The sequence below is a fragment of the Poecilia mexicana genome, unplaced genomic scaffold (assembly GCF_051168715.1).
Source record: "Poecilia mexicana isolate PSO_F unplaced genomic scaffold, ASM5116871v1 scaffold_12, whole genome shotgun sequence".
NCBI classification, from domain to species: Eukaryota; Metazoa; Chordata; class Actinopteri; order Cyprinodontiformes; family Poeciliidae; genus Poecilia; species Poecilia mexicana.
The window spans coordinates 2,450,018-2,475,211 of NW_028263381.1; the positions used below are offsets into that span (position 1 = coordinate 2,450,018).

General features: G+C 36.9%; 1 protein-coding gene across 3 annotated transcripts; it reads right to left on the reverse strand.

Annotated features, from left to right (window-relative positions):
- Nucleotides 1-1,821: 1,821 nt before the first annotated feature.
- Nucleotides 1,822-24,966, reverse strand: scarb1 (scavenger receptor class B, member 1). Of its 3 annotated transcripts, XM_014996389.2 has the most exons (13): nt 22,925-23,330; nt 20,958-21,118; nt 19,200-19,341; nt 18,903-19,106; nt 18,056-18,151; nt 17,395-17,510; nt 17,144-17,310; nt 16,306-16,424; nt 8,766-8,839; nt 8,574-8,625; nt 7,362-7,508; nt 4,044-4,113; nt 1,822-2,761 (listed from the first exon to the last, which is right to left on the reverse strand). In XM_014996389.2, exons 1-13 carry the CDS (start codon nt 23,042-23,044, stop codon nt 2,748-2,750), a joined length of 1,482 nt encoding a protein of 493 aa, XP_014851875.2. In that variant the 5' UTR covers nt 23,045-23,330; the 3' UTR covers nt 1,822-2,747. The 3 variants fall into 3 exon arrangements, with proteins under 3 accessions (XP_014851875.2, XP_087866859.1, XP_014851874.2); XM_088010733.1 differs by lacking the exons at nt 4,044-4,113; nt 22,925-23,330 and adding an exon at nt 24,677-24,966; XM_014996388.2 differs by lacking the exon at nt 4,044-4,113 and having other exon boundaries at nt 22,925-23,327.
- Between the last annotated feature and the right edge of the window lie 228 nt (nt 24,967-25,194).

Here is a 25,194-nt window from a genome sequence, read left to right on the forward strand (position 1 = left end):
TTTGTATCTTTGGCCCAAGGCTTGACTCAAAACTGCGTCTGTGGCGCCACCTGGCTGTTAACTTCCAAAGTGTAACTGTACTGAATTAGTTTGCAGACGGACAGTACTGGGCGCTCAAACTATAGTCAAGCATATTGTTTTCAAAATAGGATTGTTGAGGAAAAATATAAAGCTACATAAAACCTTTTAACTTTTTTCATTTCCCTTGCAGCAGTAGAGAATAGCCCCAAATCTAAACGTCACACAAGCAGAAGAAAAAAGAACAATTTGGACATTTATAGATAAGTATGGAAAGCCACAAGTACCACAAATCAATCTTCTAAAAAGACTTTAAATTGATATTAAATTTGGACTGAAGCGTATATGGAAAACCACAAGTGCCACAATTCCTTCTTCTAAAACCCCAAAATTGATTTTATACTTGAGGATATAGCATTAACAGACTTTTAGGAATGTGCTTGAACCTGGGGTTCCAAACTATTAGAGCACAGGTTCCTGCTATTGTTAAAGCTGTTCAGAACCAGATGGAAATGTTGACACTTGTTATTCCAGTGAACAGAAACCTGTCCTCAGAAGGAAAATGTCCACATCTTTATGGGGGGCTGAAATATTCTGGCAAAAGAGGACAGATTTCCAGAATGTGAACATAGACATATGAAATGGATGCAACACTTTCACCTACCTTTTCTCCAACCTGTCAGTTCATAGCATTAGTGCTAATTCCAGGGTAGAATGATTGCTACGTTTAGATTTGCAGCTTAGGTTTTGAACTAATGAAGAAAGCTGCTTGAACACTGATTTATTAAAGTATGTGCTGCTCTTTTTTTCTTTCAAATCTAGAATATGGACAGTTTAATAATTATATCTCAATTTCATACACTGCTTATTATGTAATTATAGTCATGCTTTTAAGTTAACATGTTTTCATTATTGAAATATTAAAATAATTACAGTGATTCTTCTGTGCTGGATAATACTTCAGAGGTATTTTCCAGATTATAACAAATCTGGGATTTTGTGTGGAATTGTCTTTTTTCCCATCTTCTAAATGATTTTCCTTCAAAGTTACAGTCAGGAACTCCTCAAATTTGAGAATTAAACAGATACTGATGGGAAATAAGATTTGGTCAATGCGGTTAGTTGCTTTATTTTTCTTTACACTGGCTGACTGATTTAAGATGGGATTTTTTTTCTCTGAACTCATTGATGTTGATTCTTGCAATAAATCTTGGACCCAAACATGGAGATGATCTTGATGACACTCATCAAAATGGGACGTTTGTCACTGGTTTCTCAGTTGTTAGCTGCATGTTATAACTTCTTATTCTTGTGCTTTTATGGCATGAAGCGCCTTAAACTATCTTCTTGCTGAAATGTTCTATACAAATACACTTGACTGATTGATTTATGTGCCGCAAATCTGGAATAAACTTCCAGAAAACTGCTAAACAACCGAAACAGTTTATTTAAATAGAGGTCAAAACTCATCTGTTTAGAGCTGCCTTTGATTTAAGAAACTTGGATGTTAATATATTTGATGTTGATTCTTGTTGATTTTGAAGATTGCATTTGACATCAAAGAAAATAATGCTTGTTTCACAATTGGTTATTGTCATGATATGGTGTAAATCACTTTGAACTGCCTTGTTGCTGTAACGTTCTACGCAAATAAACTTGACTTTAACTCCCTGGAGGGAGCGTACACTCATCTTCAGAGGAATTGGTTTCATTGACTGTGTATGACAGTTTGATTGCTAGACTTTAAAGTAACTTATTTATACCACTTTTTTTTTTGGCCTTAAAGAAATGCATCTCTTCTAATTCACAGAACAAATTCTCTAAAATCTTTATTCAGATCATTTTATGAACATTTATTCCTTCCACAAATGAAAACAGACAGTGCATGTTAACGTCTACTGAAAATGAGAAGCCAGAGAGACTGAAGATCTCTGAGAACTTCAGTCTGAACTGATGTCAAACATCAGTGTATTTCTATGTGCATGTTACTCTTATCTCATCCTCTTTTTTTTTTTTTTTTTTACACAATAAACATGTGCTGGACATCAAACAGCGTTATCTGCACCATCCCGAACATAAACATTTAAACTCTAACAGAAGACAGTAGTACATAACAAGGAGAACGTCTCCTCTGCTCGACTCGATGATTGTCACAGCTGTATGTGCAAAACCGTGGTAAGGGTTAAAAACGAGCTCAGTTTAATCTCCAGACTCCTCAGTGCAAACAGACAGCAACAACGCAGGAGATCAACTGGACTCAAATTCCCATGATGAAGGCACATTTGTGGTTAAAATACAAAACATCTGGCTAAAAAAATTTAATTGGCTCCCTTGTAGTCAGTGCTAAAGCATTTTTCTAAAACCCAACTAGAATTACTGCAGTTTCTTTCCACTGCTGTCGTTGATGATGAAATGATAAGACATATAAAATAGCTTAGCTGAGACGACCACAGTGGGAAAAAAAATCTGCATATTAAAAAAGCAGTTGATTGTTTTAACAAACTTTAAAAAGTCAGTGACCATCTTTGGCTGAGTTTTTTATAAACCTTCCAGTATAATATTCCATTTTGTATCTTGTTCCATATTCTGAGCAGCTGAATCAGTGTCTCAGAACATAATATAGGTATTTTTATTTATTTTTGGGAGCATGTCAGTGTTGCTCGTCTTGAAGCAGAGGGGTTCGTTCATGACTTGAAGTGCTGGTGTTTTCCCTCGGTAAGGCGTCTCCTTCACATGTCTTTCTCTGTGAGATGAACACAAAGATAAATTATTCACCGTTCACATGATAAATTAAACGATAAATTACATGCCAAGATTTGCAAGCACTCCTCTGAGGTTCCATGTAAAAATACTTTGAACCAACTTTAAAGCTTTGATATATTATATATACACACACATATATATATATATATATATATATATATATATATATATATATATATATATATATATATATATATATATATATATATATATATATATATATATATATATATATATATACACACACATATATATATATATATATATATATATATAAAAATATAAAAGATATTGGGTCTCTGTCTCTGAAAAAAAATCTTGCTCTTTCTGAAACAAATGGTTGCCATGGGAGATTAAAAGATTTCTGAAATATGCATGAATGACTCCAGGCAACATTCCAGTTGTGTTTTTGATGAGGGAATAACATTATAGGATAATGCAAAATTTAAAAAAAGTCAATTTTAAACAACACTGCCCCTTTAACCATCCTTGAGATGAAATTTAAACACTAGTAGCAGAATAATTATTAGACCAATTAACCATTAAATAGGTTGGACCGCTATCAGTTGGGAGCATGTAAATCATTTGGCATATGGTTGGGATGAATTTTCATCAGAGCCGACTGAGACTCAGTGATGTTATTATCATTCTCTGTTGTTTTATTTGAGCAGGGGTTGCTTAATTTCCACAGATGTGACACAACAAGATTCAACAGGGGATCAAACTGAAGTATCAGATGTGTAAAACACTGATACTGCGTTGCCATCTACTCTTTGTACATCACTGAAACGCAAGGGAAATTTTTAACAGTGTGACAGCTGTACTGCTAATTTAGACCACAGTTCTACTGCTGTTGTTTTCCTGCTGACAAAGCAGACAATTCAGGAGCGATGTTTATGTTCCTTGGCACTGAATGGCTGTTACTGCTGAGAACGGAGATAAGGAAGACTGTGGATGTTTACCTCTGTGGTCATGCTAAGATTGTTTCAAACCTAACTAGGTTTGGCTAAAAACCTAACTAGGTTTTTTTTTAGCCAAGCGCTAACCTAGTTTGCGAATGATTAGGTCAGGTCCAGTGTTGCCCCCTGTGGAAGAACTACCATCATGCAAGAAAACAGACAGCAACAGTGACACAAAACACAATTGGGTTTTCGTGAAAAACAAAAGCAGACACGGTGTTCATTTCCTCTGCAGGTGTTGGACATTAGTAATCACTCCCAATGTACCGTTTGCTAAGTGTATGCCTTTGAATGTGAACCTACCTGAATACCTCATACTTTTGTCCTGTGCTTCAAAGCCATGTGAGTCTTTACCCTGCCCACTACTGGTTGCCTAAAAGATGATCAAATTGCCTTACAAACGGGCCAATTAGAAAATATCAAAGAAAAGAAATAGTGTTGTAATTCACATAGAGATTTCAGGGATTGTTCATGCATGGATTATTTTCTGTGGGTGATTGAGCGTGTCATGCAGTGAATTATGAGGGCAGGCAATTGGTTATATCTCAGGCATGATTAGTCGGAAGTCAGAAGGACTTCAGGCAGAGTGGTCGTTTGGAACAGTCTATATATGAATTATGATGCAACTCTGTATGTTAAGGAATCAACTGAGACATTTTGCTACATAAAAATTTCAGACACACTGAAAGAGGACACGTTTCTCTGAAATTGTTGCAGTGATTTAAAATAATTATAGAAGATATGATGCACAAATTCTATTGGAGGATCATTTATGAGATTTTTCACAGGCACCATGGATCCCCTCGGTGCTGCAGCCCCTTCCTGAGGTGACTTCCCCACTTTGCATTCTTACTCTTATTTTAGGTTCTTCCTGTTTTAGAGTACATCCTGTAATTTCTCCCAGTGTTTTCTAAAACAATCAAACTCCACATCACTCATAAAGATTTTATTTACAAGTATTCCTATACTTGTACTGTGGGACTGCTTGGGATATGGAAAAAGGAAATTATTCTTTTGCCATCTGTAACAAAGGAAATCTCTTGATGCATTAAAGCCATGACTAAATAATGCATGGGGGTGTTCTTTTTTTTTTTAAGGCCTCAGCAGAATTGTGCTTCCCAAAACAGCAGAGCAATAAAATTGCAGGTAAAGCCAGCCGGACTTAATCACAATTAGGCAGCAATTGTGGCTTCATTACTTTTCTTTCCAAACTACCAGGTTAGAAATACAAAGAGTTGATCAATTTTTACTGAGCCAACTTGCCAAATCTACTTGGGCTTAAAAGATTAATCGGTTTAATCGTGATGAATGGATTATTGCAATAATTGTCAACTAATTTAATAATCGATTAACTGTTAACTGGAGTTTACAGGCTCAAAAAATGTGTCATTTGCTGAAAAAAACAATACTTTCAGAGCAGCAAGTATGCCAAACCTGTACAATAAATGTATACATTTTTCATTTAACATGAAAAAATCTTTTGTTCTATCCAAAACCTCACAAGTGCCACAGTTTTAGCTTCGCTGGCTTCAAATTACTGTAAAAAAGCCAATTTCTCTTTTAAATAAAAGATAACATTTTATTGCCTAAAATGTACTGCAGTCCGTTAGTGAATGCTTGATCGTTTGTAGCAAAGGATGCATCTGCAGCACACATATTTTCTGTTCACTATTTTTTGGATTAGGCACCTTTTGCTGTCCAATTATTAAACAATTAATAATTGGACATTTGTGAATGTCCAATTATTCACAAATGTGAATAATTGGGCAGTGAAGCAGCCCTAGTTATTTGCAACTAGGGCTGCAAATAACAATTAATTGTTAAATGATAGATTAACAATTAATCTATCAATTATTCAATTGTCACATTCTGCAGATTTTAGAAAACTGATATCAGAAATAGCTACTTACTTAAAAGATTAAAATAAATATATAATTAAATTCCTTTTTCATTTGCCACATTATGTTTTGCTGTCATTTCTACCCAGATGCCTCTCTGGTCTATTTCTCACTACAGGAAGTATGAAAGGTTTAATAAACTAATGACTACTGTATTTCACAGAAGTAAGGACTGGCCATATTATTCCTTGTACAATACTGAAACAGAAACTAAAGAAAACCTTTTGGCACCACTTGGTGGAATCCTCACCCTGCTGAACCTGATAACTGTCCGTTCCTACTGGAGGGGAGGTTCAAACCCCAGTCCTTATGTTCTATATATACTGTTCATATTGTGAATAAGAGGGGCTCTGAAAGTTTATTGCTTCACAGTGAAACAAATATACATTTATAATATACCAAGCCTAATAATGGGGACTTCCAAGTTATCAAAAAGCTGCCATGGGGCCTTTTTTTCTATTTTACGATGTTGTCTTTATCCATTTAAAGCCCCAGATTAACTGACAATCAAAAACTGGTGCAATGATTTGGAAAGAGAATTTAAAAAATATGTTTCATATCAATTTGATCATTAAAGTTCAAAAGTCAATGTTTCTCAGTTTGGATGATTTGTATGAGGCGGTTGTACAAACCCAAGAATTCTCAAAGAATAGAGAAGTCGCAGCTCTATTACTAGACTTCTGTAAGCAAATGAAGAACCTTTGTCAAACATATTCAAATCTTTTACAGTTCAGTGTGAGATTTCAGTAAAATATTAGATTTCCATGCTGCTGGCTGTCTGCCACAAATACGATACATACCACAAAAATTGCAGAGGAAGGTAATCTGTTAACATTACACCAACTAAATTGGAACTTTTACTTATTAACATCCAAAGCTTTTTCATGTTATTTTACAACACTACACATGACTTGTTTCATAACACAAAGGAATGACAGAGATAAGATGGACACTTTACTGATGGACTCCATTAGCTCGTTTTGTCCGTTTTTGACCGTTCAGTAATTCATCAGTGATGATGTCATTAGTCTGCGCTATAAATTACTAAAACAACTACAAACATGTTCAGTAAAGAACACAATAACAAAGCAGAAGCAGAACCAAATCTGCTCTCATGCGTTTCCTGTCCGGCTATCAGCAGTCCAATCAGAGAGCAGCTGTGTGTAAAACACGGATGACTTTGGCCTTTCTGATTAACACTACTGCGTAATGTCACCCACTAATTTAGCCATAACTGATATGCTCTCATTTACGAGCTAACGATGATGAGATAAAGAGGCAGGAAGAGTAATCAGGAGCAGCTGGGGTGGGGGGGTTTAACAGCCAGCAACCCGGGAGAGATTTGGACTTTTTACTCTCCTTGTCAGGTTAGTCAAAGCAGGGTTCATAGTTCAACTTGTAGACCTACAAAGCATGATCCTGGAAGGAGCAGGAGCGACTGCACATCTTCAGTAACAGCTGTGATGGAAATATTTTCCTTTGTGGAAAATAATTCCCATAAATCTGCCTGTTCTTCATCTGGCTAAAATCGACAGATACACTAAGTTGCTGAAGACTTATACTGTCCATCCTCAGCATATCGTGCATTTATGAAAAGCCTAATTATTCCATTGAGCCTCAGTGTAGTCTCTCCTGCTCCTTTCCTCCATCCACTAGTTGGAAAACATGCAGCGAGCCACAGGCAGAGTATCAATGGCAGCAGCTGGCTGTGGGGGATTCTTACCCTGACTTTGTAATACACCAGGGCGGCCACTATGGTGGTGAACAGGCCGAGGGCTATGAAGATGTACTGCATGTACTCCATGACAGCAGGGAGAATAACCAGGTTAGTGTGGAACGTAGTGAGGATCGGTCCATCAATGTATCCATTCTGCAGAGGCGAAAAGGCGAAAAGGATGCAAAAACTGTTTTACTCTCGACTTGGCTCAGAAAAAAAAATATTTCTGGTTATTTTACCCATATTTAAGAAAGAAAAAAAGAAACACTAACGAAATAAACACTCTGCATCCTGGAACTTCCATTTACCAGCTCAAAATAACCAAAAAGAGATTTACAATTTCTGAAAAGTCAAAGCTTTGCTCCGTTTCTGTTAGACAGAATTGTGCAAATTATAGAAAAATAAATTTGCTTAATGGAAACACACCAATTTCGAAAAAACAAATTTTTCAATAAAACACTTTTGCACTGGGAGGAGGTGGCTTTTCAGCCATATCAAAATACATGTATTTCACAAAACTGTAATGCAAAAATGTATTTTGGATCACAGGTGGATGTTGATACTGGTGAAAACTACAAAGAAAACAACAAAAACTAGTAAGAGGAGGATGATTTGCTGGCTCTCCTGGGATTACAAATTTTGATTTATTGTTATCATTGATCAATTTCAGGTGCTGGTTATAAAAAAAAAACAAAAAACAAAATAAAACGGGAAGTATAATTGGAAATGTTAGTTTTACAATTTTCTCTACTTTTGTTTTCCACAAGAGCATCAATAAATATGACTAAATTCAAAAATATGGATAAATGCACTTACTGTGTGCAATTTAGTGATACAAGTCAGACTTTTTTGGCATCCTGAAGAAACATATTTGAAATGGGAAAGTTTCTCAACAACAACATTTGTGTCTGTGGGGCTATGAATGCTGTGACATGCATTCAACTGACATACAGTTACCTGAAAAATAACTAATAAATACCCTTTTGTCATAATATAGTTTTTATTGTTATTCCAATAGCACTACAAAATGTCATGATAACATTCTAGGTCCATGTCGCCCCCTCTACTTTCAAACATCCATCTATATGCAAATAATCTACAAAATGTGATAAAGTTCCTAAAGTAAATGTAAAATAAATGTGCTTTTTATAACATTCTAATTTATTGAGTGGATCTGTAGGCATCAGCCCCTCCAGATGCACAACATCAGCAGCTTACCTCCTCAAACCACAGCATGGGCATCACCACCTCAGAAATCTTTCCAGTTTCTCTACAAGGTCAAGAACATAAAACTTCAAACACCACTACAAAGAAAGCAGGGTTAAACTAGGGAGTGTTTACAATGATAACAAGACAGTAAAATAAACAATAGGTGATAAAATGGACAATGTGATCATTCATAAGTCTTACGTAATTCCTGATATTCTCTTCATGTAGAGGTTAAGCTGTAGGCGTATGGACACATTCAGAGGGACACCTGTGAGCTGTACACACACACACACACACACACACACACACACACACACACACACACACAAAACAGAAGTCACACAGGGGGGATAAAATTCATGTGGATTTTTCGTTATCAGTAATTATGCAAACATTATACATGCTAAAGGAAAGGAGGAAATCCTTATTGCAAAACTGGGATGGGAAACGTAAATCATTTTACACGGAGAGCTGCTTTCAAGCATGTGAACATGCTGTGAAGGGGGAAAGACGTCAGCAACGACCTCAGCGAAGCAACTATTGCTGTCTATCAAACTGGGAAACCATTAGCAGATATCTGGAGTTCATTATTTAGAGTAGAGAAAGACTATTCACCAGTGGAAAACATTTGACGACTGTTGTAAACATTGACAAGGCTCCTCCAATACTCACAGAAAAGAAAAGCCAAAGAGCAACAGCTCAGGCTTCACATGGCTTAGCTTCAGTGACGTAGCAAGCTGCCAAAGTTGTGGGGGGAATGTGGCTTGTCTGTATAACCTGCCTGAAAAGTTGTATTCATTTCTGATCATTATTTATTTTCATAAGTACCATGGGTTTCATCTTTATTAAAAAACTCATCTTTATTTTGAAGGACACTGGAAGTAATGTGCTATATCTATTCGAGCTAGCTTAACACCAACTCACAGACTGACCAATGTCATGTCTCTGGTTTCTTCTGTGTGGATTGAGGGGAAGAGAGACTGGAGAAGCACTTTTTAATATCATGCCTTCAGTTGAAAACATTTTCTTCCTGATAATTTTTTTATTTGGTGTGAATAAAGGCGAAGCTTCAGACTTATGACCAACAAGGTTAGTTATTGATCCAGTCGATGTTGAGCCTCTTAGTCAATCTCTGAGCCACCACTACACCCTTCAACGGATCATGTAGCAGGCTAGTGTTAGTTCCACCGCCTGACACCACTAGCAGCATTTCCACTGACCATATAATTGCTGGTGGCTATTTAGCCAAACCAAAATTGGTTTGTTTTGGAAAACTGCAATGGAAAAACATTTTGTGCATCACATGAGTCACATGATCAACAAGCGGATGTCGCCACTGATGCAACCTACAAAGAAGAAGACAATAAGCAGTTGGTGGATGCTAGCACAGCATGTTTTTTTTAAATAACATCACATGAGCAAACTTTCTCACATGTGATTTTAATTGCATTTGTTGTCTGAATCACCACAATTGCAAAATTGTGTTTTGTCGGCATTAGCAGAATGTTGATAAAGTTTGGGGTACATTTGTAATGGAAACACAGCTATGTAGAATCTATATTGTAAGCTTTTCTTGACTTGATAACAAATAGTATATCACAAAGTCATTGTCCATTAGTCTTGAAAAGTTAGAAAATCATTTCTAAGGTTTTGAAACTCCATTTAAATCAATTATCGCCAATGGAGCAGCCATCTTGTTAGAATTACTCCAAGAGAGAAGTGACGGCTCATCCAGAAGGTCACAAAAGAAATGAGAACAACATCAGAAGCACTGCAGGTCTCACTTGACTCAATGGAGGTTTGTGTTCATCAAAAAAAGGCCTCTGAGCAAACTCTAAGCTCCCAAACCCTACTGAATGAAAGGAACACACAGGCTTATCTAACATTCGCTAAAAAAAAAAAAATGCACTAAAAACATTCTGCTGACTCACGACAGAAAATGGGACTGTTGGAAACTGCATTGGTACACCTTCCAAAAACCCCAAGAAACAAGATTTTTATGACTTGTGACACTTGGAAGACAAATAAGTAAAATAAGACACAGTTATGATCTGGACATTTTTCTGGCAGAACAAATTGTGACACCTCAGGCCAAACTTCAGGCTCAGAACCAGACAACTGACATCAGCAAAATACAGGGCTCAGTCCTCAGACATGTGGTTCTGATAAAAAAGCAATATAAATCAGGCCAGATGTGGGAATGAGGGGAGGACGATTAGGGGTAAACAATAGGAATACCACTGGGAGCAAGTGACAAGCAGCACACCTGACAAAGTACACATGGATGTCCTGCTATAAGAGCTTTCATGCACTTTGGCACTGATTATACAACTTCCTGAAACATTCCGTAATCTATTATTAAAGGTGAGTACTTTCCATTGTAGTACAAATGTGTTTGTTTAAGAAGATGACAGACAAAATCTGATTTATATTCTTTGCATATGGGACCTGCCTCCAGATGGGTTAAAACAGAATGACACTGTCTACTGTCATCTGAGTGGAATAATTTCATAACTAAACCCTTAGAGAAACTTCTAGTGTCCATTTCTCTCATGTAAATGAAGCCAATGTTGAATTTTCTAGGAATTTAGTAAATTAGGAGGGAAAATATCGAACAAATCTTGTTGATCTGAGCACAAGCTTTCCAACTATTAATAATAGGAATACACAACACCAAAACAAGTGAGGAAGCCAACATCATGCAACATGCAGCAACTAAAACACAACAGTTTACTTTACACAGCATGCCCTATCTCAAGAGTACATCCAACTACACTTCTTCCTCTGTGAATGCTTGTCCAGCAGATGATCTCCCACTGTGAATAACATAATTCAACAACTCTAAGCCAAGATGTGGGGAAAATAAATATGACCCAGTTTTTCCCATCTGCCATGTCTTTGTAGGTTTATAATTGTACCGTGCTCTTTCCAAGTGGATTGAACAGAGCTCTGTGAAATGTTGAAAATATTGTATATTACTTTAGAACCTAACCTTGCTTTAAATCTCTGGTGTGTTCTTTGATCTTCATGAAACTGTTTATTCTGTAAGTCACCAGGGTTTCACGATTGCTTTTGCTGTCAAAATCACTATCTGCGTTTCCACTAACCATAAACATGCACAAATTGAAATCATGAAAATAGATTTGCTTAAGGGAAACACTGCAATTTTGAAAAAGTTTTTCAATAAAAGGTTTTTGTGGTGAGATGAGGTGGTTTCTCAGCCACATCAAAATAGATGTATTTTGCAAAACTGCATTGGAGACATGTTTTTGCTTCATGTAAGTCACATGATAAACAGCCCAAAGTTACTACTGGCAAAAACAACAAAGGAGAAGTAGGAGGAAGTAGGAGAATGATGGTTAGTTTTTGGTTTTTTCAGACAATGTGCAGCTGCCTCCAACAGAGCTCTCACAGCATCGCACAGTTAAAAAAAGTTGTGTTATTCCAACAAGATTATTCCTAACCCATATCCTACAATATCCCCAAAACGCAACATACATAGGCACTCCCAAGTATAAGCGGCTTGTAGCTCCAACGACTGAATAAGACCCCAATGGCTCCAATGGCTGATAATAAGTGCTAGAAGCATGGCTGAATTATGACCTCATGTAACTGTTTACATGCCATGACTTTTAATGACTTATCGCATACTCAAAATTATTCACATGCTCTTTTAATTTCATTTCTTATTTAATGGAAACACAGCAATTGTAAAATTGGGGTTTTTTGTAATGGAAAAGCAGCTAGTGTTTTGTGGTGTTATTTTAGAAATATTTGCAAGGAGAAGCAAATGTTACCCAGAGTATTTCATTCATAACTCCAGGTCAAAGTAGAAGAGGAAGTTTTGAATAAACACTGACTCCATCTTCCAAGCTTTCATCTTTGTACATAAGCTGCTTTCTTATCAAAGACGGATGATTATCTTTTTATTGGAATCACAGAGTTCTTTACAACCTCACAAATAACTGCAATTAGAAGCAAATAGCCCAATTTCCAATTACCTTATCACTTTCCATGTCACTGTCAAAAGATAAGGTATATGAGGTTTACACGGGTAAGGTTGAGTAAGAGCAATAGCTGTGTTCTGCCCTATCAATCCTTGCATCAAGCGTCAGGTGAGACAGCAGTGTGACTACCAATAATAACCTGACTTGCAGGTTTATCAGCAGTAAAGTTTCATGTAATCAGAATCATTTTCCTATGACATGTCCATGAAAAAAAAAAAACTAATTAACTTTAAACCTCAAGTTAATTTAGGTCTAAAGTTAATTTAAACTTCAAACGAACTAAAGTTTAAAGTTAGTTTGGTGATGTTTGGTTTGGCTGCTCATCACCAAACTGCTCTCATTGTTGACTGGCTACAACACAACGGCACATTCTGATCATCAATAATTCTTAGATATACTGTATATAAAGCACATTTAGGGACAAGTGCTGCAAATTAGCTCACACTATAAGCACTAGGATACAAGCTGCTACTGTTCTATTTAGTCTATCTATGTCAATGTGTGTCTGTGTCAAACCTAATAAGGCTTGGAAGTTAGAGATGATGCTAACTTCTAAAGTCCTCAGAATGGTACAATAAAATCTTAACAATAGGATGAAAACTTTAAAAGGGAAACAAATTCCTTATCCATCATCTAAAGATTTTACTCGTCTTCAGCAGCAAAAACAGGCCTACAATTCACCCTGACAGGATTAGCCCATGATTGCAATCAGACTATCTTTGTTCAAGATGCCAGCAGCAGACGTCAAGGACATCAGAGGTTTGAATGTTTGATCAGCAGTTTGAGTTCATATTCTGGTAGCCTTTCTTACGCAATTCCACTCGATTCTCCTGTCCCTTTGGTGCTCAGTCAGGGATTTGTCCCATTAAGCCAGATCAGCCAATCATCAAACAAAAGGAGAAATTGTGAACAAAACACTGATTTTCTGTGCTGTTTTAGAATTGCAGTCTGCCAGTAGTCTTAGCAATGGCAGGGGAAAAAGTGAACAATGTCGTTCAATCTGTGTTGGTCACATTTCCGAATAGTGCAATTAAAGTTGGAGGAAAAGGAAGGTATAAGACATTTTATTATTGGCAAAGTTTCTCCCCAAGGAGAAAGTCTAATTTTCCAGCTGGCTCTGTTAAGAGCAGTGGAGGTGGTACCCAATAAGCTTCAGAGTTCACGATTGAGCTGGCACATTCATACGTCACAGCCAAAAGTTAGCGATTGGGTAAAATCAGTTCTAATTGTTCCAGGGTGAAGCGATCATGAGTTGCAAATCATGAGTTACTGAAGAAAATAAGGGTGTTTTCACACCTGATAGTAGACTGGGTTTGATTGGGAACCAAAGTTGCTACATTTGTTATATTTTCAGCTAGTGCGGTTCTCTCCCACACTGCACTGTGTCAAACAAACAAAACCTATGGTGGCCGACAGGTGCAAATGCGCAGCAACAGAGAAAACATGCAAACAAACAAAAAAGACACGTGCACAAATGAAATGCAGCAAACATAAAAATAGACGCAAACAAAAAGCAAATAAAATGCAGCAAACAAAAAAGAGACGCAAACAAAACAGAATACAACCATAAATGAAATGGAGCAAACAAAAGAAAAGATGCAAACAAAAAGTGCTGAAAACGGAAATGCTCCAGACCACTAGAGGGAGTCGAACAAAAAACAGCTGTGTCCAAATTTAGGGTCTGCATCCTTTAAATGCAGCAATGGCGGCAAAATTATTTTTGCTGTATTTCACTTAAAATTACACAAAATGATTTTTGTACAATGTTTTTAGGTGAGAATGTTGATGAATAGATCTCAAATATCTGCTCAGTTCATCAATAAATCACTTAATTACAATATGGCTCAGACGTTTTCGGAGATCTGCTCCCGCTTCATTAAGAGCCAACTCCTCTCTCCAGCTGTCAGCTGGCCTGGAGCTCCAGATTCAGTACACCGAGAGAGAACCCATGTCTCCTGCCAAATCGTTTTAAAAACTCCCGCTAGTTTTCCCCTATGAGTGGAGGTGAAACACAGATATTAAGCCAGGTAGTAGCTGTACAATTTTTTGGTTCACTAAAGTATTTAATTTATTCCTGAGCAAATGGGTTTGACTGATTAAAGCGGTGCCTTACCGCTGCTTTTCATTTGTTTGCGTCTCTCTTTGTTTGCTGCATTTCATTTGTGGTTGTATTCTTTTTTGTTTGCGTCTCATTTTGTTTGCTGCATTTTATTTGCTTTTAATTTGCGTCTATTTTTATGTTTGCTGCATTTCATTTCATCTTTTTTGTTTGTTTGCATGTTTTCTCTGTTGCTGCACATTTGCACCTGTCGGCCACCGTAAAAACCCTTTAAAAAGCCTGTTCCCACCCTCTCCTGTGGTGGCGCTGCACCAAGAACCACTGAAGGAAACGACACAAAAACTGAGACCTGAAGAAGATACTGAGAACAACTTCCTTATTCATGAAATGCAAACAAAAATAAAATGGTGATAGATTTTAGCAGCTGTAGGATTTATCTTTTTTTCCTCATTTCCCCTGCCAGGGCTGGACTCACACATTTGTCTTGGTTTTATTTACCCAGAATGCCCATGGGCTGTAGTCCACTTGCTGCTTTTAAAGCAGTCTCTGGTCCTCTTTGCTTTCCTATATGTATTCAAACTGCACCAGAGTTCACTTCAACCAAACCCAGACTGAGGTTTGTAGACAGACTAGAGTTTGCTTTTTTGAGTTTTATTACATGTTCACACCTTCACAAACAAACTGTACTTTCTAGGCAAACAAACAAGAGTTCTAGAGTGTGAATGCACCCTGAGTCATATTTTTATTGATTTATTGATCCCTGGCATGGTACCAATAGACTCAGAACCTGATACCAGTTTAATGACACCTTTCACTCCTCTTCTGGTATAGGTTTGGGTTTCAAATTGTTTTTCAGCTATGACCCGACATACAGTATTATCACTTTTAAATATAGAAAAATATTAGTTTTTCCAAACATTTTTGATGTCGTAATAAAAAAGCATGTTCTCCAAATGTTTCATTGTTCATTTTATTCAAGCTCCAAGGAGAAGTGGAGCCATCTGTGATGAGGTATTTGTGAGTCCTTTGCTGCTCTGTACTCCTCAGTAGCCAAGTAGAAATCCAGGCACATCTGAAAAGTTTTGACTCAAATCCTTCTGAGGATGTATTTATATTGTGGAAAAAAATTATTTCCAAGCACTGTTAGATAAAATCACTCAGTCAGGTTTATATGTTTATTGTGCACAATCCAGAGAGCTTGTGCACAATAATGGAGAAGACAATCAATGTTGGAGAAGTTCTGAAAGAAAAGCTCTACCAAGCAGAGTCAACACATGAGTTTAATACCCAGGATAAGGGATTCAAAACTCAGAAAACAGTCTGGTTATGCAGATGTAGGAAAACAACTTCCAACCATGTGCGTGTAGCCCAAACAGGTTCTTTTGGTGAGCATTCACCAGCATTTAATATAACAAGATCAGCAGATGTTAACTTATAATAATTTTCCCACCACAATTCATTTCCTGCTCAAATATCTTAAAATGCTTAGAACCACATAATAATAATAATAATAATAATAATAATAATAATAATAATAATAATAATAATAATAATAATAATAATAAAAAAGGATCCCCCAGCCTCTCTTCTTCTGCAATTTTAACCGTTTTGGTACAGTCTTGATGGGTTTCTTAAAAGTGGCGGCTTTTAAGTGTGGGTGTAAGTGGGCACTCACAGGGTGAATGTCAATGAAAAGGCCGTGCTCCTCCTCGGTGGGGTGAAGACCCAGCACGTAGTCCAGCAGCACAGGATCAGCATTAAAGAAGTGAGGATGAGAGATGAAGACCGGAGAGTCTAAAAATGGACAAAAACAATGGTGCAGTTATTTCTCTAAACCACAATGCCACAACAACGTAAATCTGCAGCAAATATGCTTCTTCTGCAAGAGCAATGTGCAGAAACCCAAACCAAATGTGAGAGCAAATAAGAATTTCAGCTCAAAAAATGTTTTAATGTCAAAAGGAGGAATCTACTTAGAACTCAAAGGGGAAGTTTAATTTAATTCAATTTATTTGATTAGGACAGTGCGCATTAGTCAACATTACCTCAATGTATGGCAGCGTAAATATGCAGGAATTAGCACAATAGCTACATTTCACCCTTTGTCCTAAGACAAGTGAGCACAAAAAACAAAACACTTAACTATACAATTCACAGGACGGAACACCGTACACACAGTTCTATTCAAAGAAGTAAAAAAACATCAACAAAAGAAAACATTTACACAAGAAACAAGTAACCAAAACATAGAAATGGATAAAAAACCCTTCAACATGAGGCATTAAGTAAGAATAACTTCCCCCCCGCCCCCCATGTAAATCAGCCTGGAGGTGTAAAGTTATTAATCACTAGCCTTCACTATGCTGCTGTAATTAAAAGAAAACAACAACAAAATAAAATTAGGCTTACTACTGCTTACAAAGAAAAACAAATGAAGCTGAGAAGGCACAGAGATCAGGAATGTCAAAGGTAAATCAGTGACCTTTGTAATGGTATGATCTGCCTGTACTTACTGTAGCGGCAGCTACTGACGTTGAGCAGCCCAGACTGCCTGCAGGGGCAGAAGCCTTCATTTGGAGGATAATCCGTCCCATTCGCAAACATGGTCTTGGGAGCGACGAATCGATACAGTGGGATGCCGTTCATCACGCCTGGTCGCTGATACACGAGCTCCAGAGACCTAAAATAACAGTGAAATTAAATACAGGAAATTATACAGGAAATTAGAAGAAGTTTCACGGAGGATGTGGGGAAGTATTCCTACCTGCAGGCGTCTGGACTGTAGAAAGGTAGAGTGGTCTCTTTTGTCATAAAAGGAGGCCACAGCTGCCCGGCTGTTCCATTGATCATGTTACACTGAGGTGTCCTCCAGTAGCTCAGCTGTTAAGGCAAAGGGAATCCAATCAGGTAGGAAAAGCATCCAGTCATTAAAAAAAGTTAAAAGGGTGACTTAGAGTGCTAGATCTAAGTCTAGCTGTAACATTTGTTACATTTTTAGCTGCTGCGATTCTTTTTCACACTGCACTGTCAAACAAACCAAACTGTTTGAAAAACCTGTTCTCCCCTTCGCCTGTGGTGGCGCTGCAACAAGAACACTGAAGGAAACGGAACCAAAACCTCCAAATTTGACACTGGGTGCAACTTTTTTCTTCCCAAAATGTGAACAAAAATGGAGCAGCGTCATATTTTAGCAGTTGGAGGATTTCTATTTTGTTTTCAGCAAAAGACCATGAGCCATTTCTCCAGCTAGCGCTACACAAGGTCTGGTTGTATTTACCCAGAATGCCCTGCGCTGGTCTAGTTCACAAAAGCATTCAAACTGCACCAGAGTTCACTTCAACTGGACTTTTGAGACAAATAACCTGTAGTTTGATTAAACCAGACTTAACAGAGCCGATGTGAAAGTGGTATTATTTTTGTCTTACCTCAGTGAGGCCATTCCAGGAGTCGACTTTGTGGACGTTTTTGATGTTATCTCTCCCGGTGTGGATGGTGAATAGACCAGTATTGGAGTTATTAAACTGATAAAAAATAATAATAATAAACACAAAGTCAGAACTAGAAAACAAGCGGTGCAAAGAGAATCGAGATGTAATCATTGAAAAACTTACAGTCAAAATGTTAGTAGCATTAGTGGGGGAAAAAAGAGTCCTAAACTTTAGCATTTAAAATAAAAGCCACTTTATTACTTTATACATTTCCTTTTGATTTTTTTTTTTTTGTTTCAGTACCACATCTGCTGTGAAGCCATTATCCTGTTACCAAAAGGTCAGGTTGTAGGGGTGAGATTAAGTCTTCCTTGTTACAAATCTGCTACAAACACTGAGTAATGTGTGATAGCATCATTTTTCAGTGCACCAGGGATGAACAATTCCATTTGAGTCAATTATCGCATGAAAAGTTGTGTGTTTGCACACACTTTTGCAAACAGACTTTGCAGAAGCCAAAGTGTGTTGGACAGTCCAACCTCCTGATGGGGTAATGCAAGGCTCAAGTCTTCTAGTGTCCTGATTATATAAGAGCAAAAACAAGAAGAAAAAGAAACCCTGAAGCAACGACAACATGGCTGGGATTCAAAGAGAAAGCCACCAATTGCCAAGAAGAACAATGCACTTTGTAAAATACAGTACGAACAAGTCAGAGAGGGTGTGGTAGTAGTGTTTTAGGGAAAAATAGATATTTAAAGTTTCTGCCTGTTTAAACAGAGATAAAGTTCTCTGCAGCACAACAGAATGTGCAGAAAAATGAAAGGAAAAGAAAACAAATACTCACCTCTGCAAAGAGGCCAAACTTTCCTGTGGATGGCAGCATGCCAGGGAGGTACTTGTTGAGGAACTCGACCAGTTTGCTGTCATAGCCCCACATCAGCTCTTCCACTGTCTTGGTCAGGAAGGGACCTTCCTTGAATGTCTTGAAGGTGGCGCTGATCAACAGCCGTAAGGCAAAGGGCAGGTCCTCCAGCATCACCGCTGCACCCTGCAAGCAAGGGTTGGAGTCAAAACACAAAGCTCTGAATGTGGGGGAAATATTAAGGGAAATATGAAAAGACTTTGGAGCACGCTCTCATACCAGCACCAACATGTTGGGAATGGTGATGACGTCAGACTCGTTCCCAACGGACATGGAGGGCTCAAAGAAGTATCTGCGGTACTCTCTGTAGGACACGGTGCTGTTGGGGTGAAACGTGATGTTTTCCTTCCTACACTGCTTTCTGGAACGTAAGAACAACACAGGAAGAGATCTAACTGGCAAATCTGTGAAAAAACTGAGCTCCTCTGTCAGGGGGGTTTTAGTGCTGTCAGTCATGTCCATGTCCCCAGAACCTGTCATGGCTGATAAGGCTAGCTAGCATGGTCTCCCATGGTGGTTGATAAACAGTTTTCCTGTAATGGTTTAAAGTAATTGCAATGAGTATTATCTTGAGCAGAATTTCAAGACTTACACATGATTTCTGACAATGAGCCAATCAAACAGCCACCAAAGGACAGGTTTTGTTATTTAAAAGCAGCCAGACGTTTCAAGGTCTTGAGTAAACCAATCAGGAGTTTGATGACTATTTACTTTAACTATGTATTCTGATTGAGTTGTGTTCCCAATCCCTGTTTTCAATGGTTAATTAAAAACCCACATAAAAAATTAAATTGACATCTTCAAACAATGATTATCTGAGTAAATACAAAAAAGCTGTTTTCCTACATTCTTCATTTTATTTGGTCAACCAAATCAACCTGGAGATGTGTGAATGTAACTGCTTCCTTTTTAAATGACTTCACAGCTTTTTGTGATCAGTTTTAGATAAAATCACTTGGAAATTAATTAAAAAAAAACATGTATCGCTGTCAAATATCATCCCATCAATGCATGACAGGAAGTCACTCACTCAGGAAGTCAGCAAAAATCTAGGTCACACAAGCTACTTTCGTTTCAAAGAAGTGTTTTTTTTTTTCAAACTCAAAATGTCTGAAAGTATCCAAACATAATCAAATGCAAAAATTCTCTCTCCACAAAGAAATCTAACATAAATCTCAGTGGATTATTTAAATTAAAGTGTTTATCAATCAATCAATCAAATTTTATTTGCATAGCATATTTCAGCAGCAATATGCTGCTGAAATATGCATTTGCATATGCATTTCAAGGTGCATTACATAATTAAAAAACAAAATAAAAACAGCATGTGACATTGAATAAACAGTAAGAAAGAGAAAGAGATTTTGGAAAAAAGAAAAAAAAAACATCCATCCATCCATCCATCCATCCATCCATTTTCTGCCGCTTATCCGGGATCGGGTCGAGGGGCAGCAGCTTCAGAAGGGAACATAAAAAACATAAAAACATAAAAAAGATAAAAACATACACTGCAAAAACCCAAAATCTTACCAAGTATTTTGGTCTAGTTTCTGATGCAAATATCAATACACCTAAAATGAAATTGATATACAAGTAACTTTTAAGCAAGTCAGTTATTATTTAATTTTGATGAAAACTGATTCCACTGGCAGATTACTTTAATTTATAACAGGAAAAATATGTTGTTATAAGTAAAATAATATGCCACTGGAAATAGTACTTTTTTATCAATATTAAGGAATTATTGCCAAGCTCTTACATCTTGCTGAAAAGTTACTTGTAAATTAGTTTTGTCTTATTTCAAGTGGACTAGACCAAAAATACTTGGTAAGATTTTGTGTTTTTGCAGTGCACTCCCAAGGAACAGCAGTTCTCATGCTCGGTCCTGCATTAAAAAGCAAGTTGAATTCCATGCATGCAACATGTAGAACTAATGGGGGGCAAAGCTGCAGGCCTGGAGGTGCAGCAGTTCTGTACCTGTACACATACGGTCCTCTCTGCTCCACCATAGGCTTTTCTCCCTTCAGGATCTCCTCAGGGTTGAGGACATGAAAAAAGTAGACGGACATGAAGAAGGGCACAGGGAGGTCCTTCCACATGGTGTAGGAGAGGTCATTCTTTGGATCAATGATGGTGTTCTGACATGACAAAAGAGAGAGAGGGAGAAGGTGTCATTATGGATAGAAAATGTATTTTAACACAATTGCTCCAAATCATTAAAAATTTTACTTTTTTGATTAATCACAAAAAAACACACAAACTGTTTCTTTAATGTAAGTTTTGATTATTATTATTACAGCAAATAAAACCAAAATATAGTTAATTATGTATTTATAGTGTCTCTTTTAAAATGTCTACAACATTCAATCAGTTGACCTAAGATGAAAAGGGCATTGTTCCCATGATTGGCTCTGATTGGTAACTGCCAGGAGGGAAAATCTACTCATTAAATATGTAAATGCACAAACCTTAGAGGGGAAAAAACAATCAAGATACATTTGACAAATACATAGGGATAATCTTGTGATTTCCTCATTTTCTGGTGGATTCAAAACAACTTCCTCTAATTCTGCCTGTGGGTTGAAGGCTGAACTGCAACACGTTTTCTTCTGAATAACTTTAACAGATTAAATTTACAGTAATAAGATACTCAACAACATGTAGACATACATGTACCCAAGTTTAGTTACTTAAGTTAACCTGATTTTTTTGTTTGTTTTTGTTTTAAACTGACTGTACTTGCTTCAGATTTTAACTCTGAAAGCAATTTTGCATCTTAAATCTTCATGTTTTCCCTCTTTTGTCTGTGTTTCTTCCTCCTCAGATCGCTCCAAATTAGTAATTATTTTTGCATGTACTTAGCATCTAATGTAAATTACGGTATTTCTAATCCTTATCTGACTTAAAGTGTTTATTTATTTTAAAATAAACGTTCTCCATAAAACGTGATAAAGTTTCCTTGTATTCTAATGTCCAAAACTCTAGACATTTTGTCCAATAAACTATGCATGCTTTGGCTGACAAGCATTATGAATAAATACCCTGACAATATACTCATGTATAATCATATTTATTTTGTTGTCCATTTGCTATGTGTTCCAATTATGTTTTGATATTAGAAATAAGTTACAAAAAATGTATATTTCCAAGTCCATTTATTTTTTAAATTAATAAATGATGGTGGAAAATGTCCAACACTGGCCAGTCATCTTTAGAAAAATCTTTTTTTTTCACTTACAGTGCCACTCACTCCTTTTTGTTGCTACATACCTTTTTGTTACAACAGTTTCACAACAAAGTGTTTTTGCTTGTAGACAAATTTCAAATATGGCTTCACCGTCAACTATGTTTTAACTAGAAACATGGCCAGACCATAATTTAAAGCATTTACATTTGTACAAATTTAACAAAAATATACTACTGTATTTAAGATAGTTTTAATTGAAATTTTCTGAAGCTGTCTTGAAAGTGAACTTTGTGAATAAACTCAATCTAAAGCTGCCTCATGTGGCCTCACAAAGCTCAGTTTTGTAACAAGGAGATCTTGACAGATGGCCTGATGATCTAAAACAGATCACATTTTATCCCCTTACGAAATGTTTTTTTTTTTTTGTCTTGGTTTTTTTTACTTACACATAGTCAGTGTTATTAACCATTCAATAGCTTAATTAAAGCTCACATTAAAAAGTTATTATAGTTAAACAAGCAAAATAAAAATATAAAAAAAACTCCATAGTTTTCACCCTGAACACAGCTTCATATTTCTGCTTTACTTTATTTCTTTATCTAAGCTGATAAAAGTCCTGCGTGCGCATGTTATCATGTAGAGGTTACGCGCGCGCTCTTCTGAAGTCCTTTGAAAATCAAACTTTGACTTCAAGTCCATCAGCAAACAGAAATACCGGCTGTAAATATGCTAAACATCAATGTAAGACGCTTCTTACCTTTACTACTTGGTCATCGATGATTACTGGCCCCACAAAAACGAGAACGATACCGAAAAACGCAGTCAGGACACCTACTACTATGAATCCGGCTGAGACTTTGGATTTATTAACAGCCATCCTGACACTGACAGCTTGACAGGGCACCACTGGTAGTGTTTACGGTACAAAAGTAGCTTTCTTTGTCTGCAAGCTGTTTAGCTGTGCCACGACACGAAGTTAGCTGCCTGTAAACGACCTTACGGTGTCTCAACATGAGACGAACAGCTTCGTTTCTGGTATAAAAAAAACCCCCTGATGTTTCACCGGCTCGCTCATTCACCTTTTTGATTAACGACTCCCATCTGAGACCACGTCCCAGTGTTTATAGTCTAATGGTGACACCTCTACTTCAGCAGCCGAGGATTCTGGGAAGCGTAGTTCCTGCTAGCTACGCTTCCAAATAGAGCTGTGGGTGTTTGCTTAAATAGGCTTTTGCGAGATCTGTCACAATAGCAAAATTTTCTGGAAGATATATTTTTGCCAGTAATTATTGGCAAAAATAAACAATAATATTGTTGTTTTGAGACCATTTTCAAGAAATATATTGATAATGGCATAATAATGCAAGTTCGCCCTCTCAAAGTCCACAGTACACACAAGCTAAACTAATACAATGAATGTCTCTGTAAACAAAAGTGTCCTTCAAAAAATATTATTTATTAGAATGGAAATCATGTGCTTTACATGAGTTAAAATGAAATACAAACAAAATAACAAACCAAAGGAAAGAAAAAAGAGGAAAGAAAACTAATCTAATGTTGTTCCACCCTGTTAGGTTCATGAACCTAACAGGGTGGAAATTAGGGTGAAAAGTAATCATTTTAAGTAAAATAAAAAATGTCAGACGATGGAATAGAGTTGCAGAGTAGTCTGAGGTATTAACAGATGTCTTTGCCATTTGTTGGTTTTCATTTCACTTGGTACCCCCATTGACTCCTGTGAGGGGAACAATGAGTACCTGTCATGGGAAAATCCACTACAGGGGATGTCCCCTGTTTTTCCCAAATAGACCCAGGACAAATACTCTGCCTATACTTGGACTTGAAAGAGGCAATTCTGCAACCAATGATGAAAATCGTCAAGATTTTAGAATTGAAGACATTGATTTTTCTACCCTGTTATGGGACAATCCACCATGTTATGTTCCATTCCACACATGTTTTTATTAAATATTGTTACAGAAACATTAAATACTGTGATTTTTTCTGTGCCATGTTGGGAATTGAAGACCAGTAAATGCACATATTGGTATAAGTTTTTAAAATTAACAATATTTTCAATGCTGTCAGTAATAATGAGTAAAAAAAATAACAGTTTACAATACAGACATAAATGATTTGTAACTACATGATGTGTTACAATTTCAAGAATAAAACATATTATATAGTAAAAGGGACACACTCTTTATAAGAAAAAGTTATTATTTTTCAAAATTTAAATGTTTAACTATTTGTGGTCTATATGTAAATGTTCATAACAGGGTGGAACACATTCAGAGACAATGGTGAAAAAAACACCTGTAGTTATTCATTTATCCAGTCCTGAGCTTGCCCATTATTTATTTCTTATTGTTAAACATGTCAGTGTTGTAACACAATATTTAAAACTTAAAACATTAATACTTTTTTATTTATTTTTTTTAAATCCTGAAGCCGAAATGTTGCCGCAAAAAAAGGAATCACCCATGAGTCGGTATAGAACTTAGCTTACCTTCACTACTTGGTTCTTCATAACTGTTGGCCCAATAATTGCAGAAATTATTCCAAACATGAGAGACAGAGCGCCTGCACCTATAAATCCAATGGCTACTTTAGATTTATCGATGGCCATTGTTTTGGCATCAATAATCAGCAGTGTGTGAGAAAATAAGTGCAATAGTGCTAGACTCTCTGGAAGGAAATAAATTAAGAGTGTTTTGTCTTAAGCTCCAAACATGAACAACAGTGAAGTCGAAGGAAACTGCTGTTGGGCTGTTGAGCTTGTTTTATACTCAGCGGACCCTCCGCGGGCCCACCCCACATCCTCAGCCACATCCTCACCCCATCTTCATTACAAAATCCATGCAAATTCATCCAAGTCACATTTTAGTCAGATGACTGCTGTAGCTGTCAGTGTCTGTTTTAGGCAACTTTGGGAGGTTTACCTAGCAGTGATAGAGCTGATGCTGCTGTGTGTCTGTTTGTTTGTCAGATGAACTTTGAGACACAAGTTAGCCAGTGGAATAGACC